Genomic DNA, 8,141 nt, shown 5'->3' on the forward strand with positions numbered 1-8,141 from the left:
TTAATTGTGGTAACAAAGAGCCAACCTTTTGGCACATTGAAAGGTGACATTGTCCACTGTGAGCATGTGAACATAAACTCCTTTTTCATTTGATTAATTAGATGTTAAATAAAATAGCTGTTCAATTTACAGGGAGAAAGAATATGGGTTTGTTGTAAAGGAAAGTATATATTTTAGATGAATGTAAGAACAAAAGCAGAAAGTAAATCCCACCATCATGATCATGCTTGAAGAATAAAAGGCCATTTCCTAGAATCAGGGTATCAGTACAGAGTACCCCTTGGCAAGAAGAGGAGCCCAATTTCAGAGCCAAGTGGTCTGAAGAAACTGTTTTTGTGAAAGGCAATCATAAAATATTTTCATTATTGTGAACTCTAATGAAAAACAGAAGCGAAGTGTAGCAACCCAATTGGACAACATATTCCTAACCCACTTTTAAGGATTTTCAGAAATTTAAATCAGTTTCAGCTTTGGATTTGAAAAGGGCAAAACAATATGGTACAGCAAGAAAGTTGAAAAAGAAAAAGAAAAAGGGATGGAAATGGGCTAAAGAATCAAAACTGATAAGAGGGGAGAGTACTGAATCGGTGAATCCTGATCATGGAAGGGGAGGAAATGGAGAAACAATACCCATATGGGTATGCTTTATTCTTTAAATCAATTTGGTTAAATAGATAAGAAAGAGAAGCAGAGGTTGATCTGGTGGTGGTAACAAAGCCCACTGTGTCCCTCTCAATTTCTGCGCTCACACTCCTCCACTGACATCTCGTATCCTCTCTCTCTCTCTCTCTCCATTGTTTGCTGCTACAAAGTAGCAAAGCAGAGATGGTGACTGAAAAGGATTCTTAACACTTCAACAAACCAAAACTCAAAAGAGTCATTGTCTCTGAAACAGACATGCTCGCCACTTAGCTTTCTTCAGTAGCCATGTTGCTCTTCCTCTTCCTCTTCCTTCTCTTTCTCTCCTCTGCCTCACCCTCTCTCTCCTACGAACCTCGCAACCATGAAGGTAAGCTCAGCTCATCTCATCTCATCTCATCTCATCACATCACTATCTGGGTTCTCTTCTTTATACTGATTTATGCTTAATATGGGATTAATGTTGTGTAGTCGAGGCTTTGATAAGTATCAGACTAGCTTTGAATGACCCCCATGGGGTTCTCAGCAACTGGGATGAAGACTCTGTAGACCCATGTAGCTGGGCCATGATCACATGCTCCACTGAAAATCTTGTCACTGGCTTGTGAGTTTCTTCTGTTTTTATGGAGTTGTTTAATTTCACGGTGGAAGAAAAATAAACCTGTTAGCTTCTTTTTTTATTCTTTGTTGTGCAGAGGAGCTCCAAGCCAATCTCTGTCTGGAAGTTTGTCCGGGATGATTGGGAACCTCACCAATCTTAAACAAGTGTGAGCAAACACAACTTATTTTTTCCGTTTTTTGATATTTCATTGAAAGTTTCACAACCCCTGTTGTTTTCACTATTTAATTTTGAGTTTCTTACTCTCATGTTTGGTTCCTGAGAAAATGGAGGAGAAGAAAATAAAATAAGATTTTGTAGCTTAAGTTTTATGTTGCTTTGTTTTTCCTTAAATGGAAGCTATCAAAAATCTAATATTCAAAATTTTAGCTCTTTTTTTTTTTTTCCATTTTCTCAGTAACCAAGCACAGCTTTGACATTTATTTTTTCTGTAAAAGGGGTGACAAAAGTGACTCCAACCATTTACAGCCTTATTATCTAGATTCTGATTTTACACATTCCTGTGTTGGTGTGAATTTGCAGGTTATTGCAGAACAACAATATCTCCGGCCCGATTCCAACGGAGCTCGGTACTCTTCCGAGACTTCAAACGTTGGATCTCTCCAATAACCGCTTCGCAGGAGCTGTCCCAGCGTCTCTGGGTCAGTTGAGTAATCTTCATTACCTGTGAGTATTTGCATACTTTTTTCTGTCCTGTTTGGATGGTGGGAAAATGTAAGAGCCTCGGCGAGTATGCTTGTTCTCTTTTGGAAGCCAAAAGATGTCTAAAATGAAATTTAAAACTATATTTCCTTCTTTTTTCCTTTAGTTTTCTCAGCAACCAAACAGAGAATATGTGCCTTTTTCTCCATGTATTACTCTGTTTCAGACCTGATTGTTTTTTTTTAACTGGGTGTTTTTGTCACTTACTAGGAGGCTGAACAACAACAGCTTGTCTGGAGCATTTCCTGTGTCTTTAGCCAAAATCCCACAACTTGCTTTCTTGTGAGTATGGCTTTTGTTTGTTTTTTGGGTTTCTGAGTATCTTGAAAATTGAAACAACCTGCAATTTCTGGATATATTCATTGTAATAGACCTATCAGTTGAAAAATCCATTGATGGGTTCTGTTGGTGTGTACTCTTTGATAATTCAGGGACTTGTCTTATAACAATCTCAGTGGACCTGTGCCTAAATTTCCAGCCAGAACATTCAAGTAAAGTTGAACTGCAACTCCTCTCTCTTCTGAAGGGTCTTTCTGGTCTATATTTCATTTATTTGATTCTGTTTTGTTCTTTCTTTTGTCTTGTCATATAGTGTTGTGGGAAACCCCTTGATTTGTGAGGCCAGCTCCACGGATGGTTGCTCTGGATCAGCCAATGCGGTCCCTCTTTCCATCTCTCTTAATTCATCAACTGGTCACCCCTCTCTCTCTCTCTCTCTTTCTAACCCTTTTCTGTCTAGACTTTATATTATTTTTCATCTAAAATTCTACTGCCATATTTTTTTCTTCTCAGGAAAACCGAAGTCCAAGAAAGTAGCAATTGCACTTGGGGTCAGCCTCAGTATTGTCTCTCTCATCCTCTTAGCACTTGGATATCTTATTTGCCAGAGAAGAAAACAAAGAAACCAGACCATCTTAAACATCAATGGTTAGTAACTGAAAAACCCAACAAAAAGCTCCCTTGTAAAACAGCAATTGACCAAAACCTTAAATGAGAATCTAAATTTGTTGCAGATCATCAAGAAGAGGGTCTAATAAGCCTGGGCAACCTAAGAAACTTCACTCTAAGAGAACTCCAACTTGCCACAGACAATTTCAGCACCAAGAACATACTTGGTAGCGGAGGTTTTGGTAATGTATATAAGGGTAAGCTAGGAGATGGGACTATGGTGGCAGTGAAACGGCTTAAAGATGTGACGGGAACTGCTGGAGAATCACAGTTCAGGACTGAATTGGAGATGATTAGCTTGGCAGTTCACCGGAATTTGCTTCGGCTGATTGGCTACTGTGCCACCCCAAATGAGAGGCTTTTGATTTACCCCTACATGTCTAATGGCAGTGTGGCCTCCAGGCTTAGAGGTTGGTACTATCTAAGAATTATGCTACTAGTATTAATCAAACACATGGTGGGTATGATTATTTCATCTCATATTCTTCAAAAAGGACTGCATGACCAACCATATTATTGTACTTGCTTACATCTGAGCTTGCTATGGACCACATTGATGTTTTTCATTGTGACTTGGTTTGTACCACCATATCTTGAGGGGCCCAGAGTTTTAATTCTGAGCTCAAATAGATGTGACAGATTGGGATAATTTGAAGTGCCTAGTTTGTTTGTCTGTTTGTTTGTTTTTCTCAATAATTGAAATTTTTAGTTCTGAGCCCCCAGTTTTTGCTGATTTTTTTGGACCAGTCTTGATTTTGAACTTGGGAGTATATATGTGCTGCTGAATAAATAGATCTCATGGTCTTTTATTGTGAATTAGGGGCAGTACATCTCCTGATGGACCTGGATATTTGGCAAAAAAAAAATTTGTTTTTGTTTTTCTTTTCCTTTTTCATGGGATTGGGCTTTTCTGAAATTTTCTGAAGTTCATTGAAGTTTAAGAGGCTTTGGAAACCATTTTTATAATTTAATCAAGGGTGTACTGTTCAAGTTCTGCTGTCGGTTTCCAGGACAGCAGTTCATTTATGCATAAATTCCCTATGTGCTCATAATGTTGAGTGCATGAAGTTGATAGTATCACACAAGTTTCCGGCACATTCAATACAAATTCCAAATCTAAGTTTGAGTCTGACTAATCTTAACCACTAGATATCCCTGCCTTAAAAAAAAATACTTCTTCATTCTAGTACATGGTTAGAGAGAGTTTATCTCTATCTTCAATTTTAGGGCACATTAGCATTCAAGTGATCATTTTAATTTGTTGATTATAATAGGAAAACCAGCATTAGACTGGAACACAAGGAAGAGGATAGCAATTGGCGCTGCACGGGGTCTTCTATATCTACATGAGCAGTGCGATCCAAAGATAATCCACAGAGATGTGAAGGCTGCTAATGTGCTCCTGGATGACTATTGTGAGGCTATTGTTGGTGACTTTGGCCTTGCAAAGCTCCTTGACCATTCTGATTCCCATGTTACCACTGCTGTCCGTGGAACTGTTGGGCACATTGCACCTGAGTACCTCTCCACTGGCCAATCATCTGAGAAAACTGATGTCTTTGGGTTTGGTATTCTCTTGTTGGAGCTCATAACTGGAATGAGAGCTCTTGAGTTTGGCAAAACGGTTAATCAGAAAGGAGCCATGCTTGAATGGGTAAGTAATTTGCTACTGTTATATGCTGAATTGTAGTTATCAGTATAATTATCAGTAGGTTGAAGTTTGAGTTTGGTATCTTAACTCATCATAATTCATTCATTCCACTTTCACTTACCCACCTGAATTAAGTGTAGTTAGATTTCAAGTTTTCTGATTAAAATCACAAACAATTAACACACACTGGTCTTGGAGCCTAGTAACTCTAGCTGCATCTTCCTGGGGCTAATATAGTAGCTTCAGGGCAGAGCACCGAAATGTAAGTTCTGATCATTTTAAGAATGCTTTCGAGGTTAAGTGTAGCGTTGGGAAAATATGAAACCATAGTGGTGTCCTTAGAAAGCCCTGTCCTAACATAATTGGCTGCATTGCAGGTCAGAAATTTCTATATCATGGTAATTTGTAACCTTTTTTTTTTAAACACAAAATCATCCCTACATTTTAATTTCTTTGCTGATTAGTTTTCAAGTAGTTGAAGAGGTGTTTCTGGCTATGCATTCCTATTAGATATTGATCCATTACTATAGCAAACCTATTGTTTAAAACCTTTTTTAAAATCTTGAGGTAATGTACAGGGGATTTCTAACAAGTCCTGGACAAGGAATACAAACCTTGAAATCTTACATCTGTCACACCAATTCCATCTGCTGTAACATTCAAAGCTCTCGTTACTTTCCCAGTGTGTCCTTAGAAATGTAGAGCATGAAGGTACTGTTAAAAGAAGAGGAAACTAAGATCAAGGGACATACTGCAAACAGCCCCTTTTAGGAAACTCTGTTTGATATGCGAACATGATATAATTTAGATAGTCTATAATCATGAGATGCACTCTTTCCGAAGTAGCAATTAATGACATCAATTCAGAGTTGTAGTCATATTGTCTAGTGAAGAATGGAAGACCCCTATATGGTACTATGAATTTTACTAAATCCAAGTCGAGGCAATGGTTTCATGAACCAACAAGCATTAAGGAATAAGGATATAGCCCAGGTAGGTATGCAGAAGGTCCTAAACATGTTTGAATGTTGGCTGGCAGGTGAAGAAAATACAGCAGGAGAAGAAAGTGGAAGTGCTGGTGGACAGAGAGCTAGGCTGCAACTACGACAGGATCGACGTGGGGGAGATGCTACAAGTGGCTTTGCTGTGCACTCAATATCTGCCTGCCCACCGCCCCAAAATGTCGGAAGTGGTCAGGATGCTGGAAGGCGATGGCCTAGCAGAGAAATGGGCAGCCTCCCACAACCACAACAACAATAATCCCACCCCCAACATCTCCCATTTCAACAGCCACAAAAGTACATGGCGCCCTACCACTGCATCAAAGCATGATAACATTGATCATGATGGTTCAAGCATGTTCGGCACCATGATGGACGAGGAGGACGATGATCATTCCTTGGATGCCCATGCCATGGAACTTTCTGGTCCAAGATAGAACACCCCCCTAACAAGAATAGAAATCAATTCTTTTTTTTTTCCAATTCATTAAAAAGCTAGGGTTAACTTTGTCTCAACAAAAGCATATAGAGAGTGCTATCCAATCTAGTCCTTTGTGTCTCATTTTGCCCTCTTTTCTTTTCTTTTCTTTTCTTTTGTTAAAGCTGTATGGGGTTGTAAACTTGAAATGTAAATATTCTCGTGTCTCTCTGTTTTTCATGTTTGGGAGATAGGAAACTAGGTAGGAAAGTGGAAGGGAAAGCAGTGGGGATTGCAGAGGGGAATGACTAATGAGGTGAGGTGGCGATGGGGGTTGGTACATACTGCATCATGAGATGGTGTGGCAGCAGGAGTGAGACTGTGAGAGGGCAGAAGGGGGATTGACTCAGCTGACTACAAGTGTGGAAAATGGCAGTGTGATGTGTGAAGCAGTGAAGTGAGGTTTGTGTGTTGTCAAGTGAGAGCTGTTAAGGGTCGTTTTCTTACTGATGCTTTTGCAGGGTCACGCGCGTCTTCCTCTCTCTCTCTCTCTCTCTCTCTACTCTCTCTCTCTCTCAGTCTTTGTACTTTTGTACGTCTGTCCCCCAAATACAAAAAACTGAAAAAAGGAAAAGAAAAAAAAAATCAGTTTATTCTACACTGTCTACATCAGTGAATCAGCTCCTTATCTCTTTAATGCAATGTGGGTACTACCCCGTTTGGTGGCAATGGCGGAAAAGGCACATGGGAGATTCAAACGTAAATATATATTTGGCTTCCTTTTTGTTTCCTTGAATAAGTTTCTCGTTACCCACATTCCAAACATGGACCATAGAGGTATTGTGCAAAGATATGTTTGAAACTTAATGAAATAATTTTTGTTTCATACTTGGAAAGTGCTTTTGAAAATAGAAAATAATTTTCCAATTCATAAAACACATTTCACAAACTTTTAATAAAAAATCTTTCTTTTAAGAATAAGTTTCAAAAATAATAAATTTTAGATATATATATATATATATATATTTTAACTTTTTGTAGATTGTTGCAAATAACAATTGAAAATATGCTATAAAATTTCATTTTTCTTTTATAAATTTCATTAAATTCTTAAAAATTACAATTATTAAACTCTCACATGTTTTTTTTTAATCAAAAGATTGTTTTTATAATTAGTGACTATTTTGTATAATATTGTTATAAATATTAATTATGTAAATATTAATTTTTTAATTTTTAATTTATTTATATAAAAAATAGTGCATATATAATTAAAATAAAAGGCAATTTTTTTTACTGCAAATAAGATTATGAAAAAAAATTGAACAAAAAACAAAATTTGTAAATCTTTCTTCATATATTTTTTTGTCATAAATAATTTCTTACTAAAAAATAATGTTCGTATCAAAACTTCATGTATTATTTGGAAATTATTCTTGCCATAGCATTAAAGAATAAAAGTAAATTCGTGGCTGATAGTGATACTTAGTCATAAATAATTTTGTGGCAAAATTTGGAGTTCATGATAGAATGTCATACATTATGTCATAATTATTCTTGTTATATTTTTTTGCAATTAAAAGTAAATTCGTAGTTAAAAGTGACATTTCGCAATGAATAATTTTGTGGCAAAAAGTGGAGTTTATGGTGTAATGTTATATATTGTGCATGAATTATTCTCGTCATAATTTTGTTAACAAAAAGTGAATTTGTGATTAAAGTGACATTTTGCCACAAAATTTAGTTTATGACAAAAATTCATGGAAAAATGTTATATTTGTTGTGGTGTTGGAGGGATGACTTGTCTTGATAATTGGAATGAGTTTCCTATGGTGAATGTATTAGTGTGTATAGTCACACATTAAACATGACCTACAATGAATCATGACATTGATTATCAAGTAATCATGATTTCATCAAATTACTATTTCACATGGACTCTAAACCTTCGAGAAAATATAGAGTTAGTGCTAAAGTCTTCAATAACTTTGATGTGTGGGTGAGCCCCCTAAGGTGGTCATATATTCTTTACGAATTGGGTCCTTGTTGATTAAGGTAAGTGATATTATGTATTGTCAATCACCATAATATCTTATAAGATTGAGACAATGTATCCCTTTGAGTGATTTTAAGGACTTATGATCAATAAATTTGTGGTATTGT

General features: G+C 36.8%; 1 protein-coding gene across 1 annotated transcript; it reads left to right on the forward strand.

The window, feature by feature from the left end:
• Positions 1–456: 456 nt before the first annotated feature.
• On the forward strand, positions 457–6,504 carry LOC100244999 (probable LRR receptor-like serine/threonine-protein kinase At4g30520). Its single transcript, XM_003633120.4, has 11 exons — positions 457–1,009; positions 1,111–1,243; positions 1,335–1,406; positions 1,781–1,924; positions 2,171–2,242; positions 2,392–2,451; positions 2,553–2,653; positions 2,753–2,887; positions 2,974–3,318; positions 4,183–4,562; positions 5,599–6,504. The coding sequence occupies exons 1-11, from the start codon at positions 928–930 to the stop codon at positions 5,995–5,997; spliced, it is 1,923 nt and encodes a 640-aa protein (XP_003633168.1). The 5' UTR covers positions 457–927; the 3' UTR covers positions 5,998–6,504.
• The last annotated feature ends 1,637 nt before the right edge of the window (positions 6,505–8,141 follow it).

This window comes from Vitis vinifera, chromosome 11 (genome assembly GCF_030704535.1).
Source record: "Vitis vinifera cultivar Pinot Noir 40024 chromosome 11, ASM3070453v1".
Lineage (NCBI taxonomy): Eukaryota > Viridiplantae > Streptophyta > Magnoliopsida > Vitales > Vitaceae > Vitis > Vitis vinifera.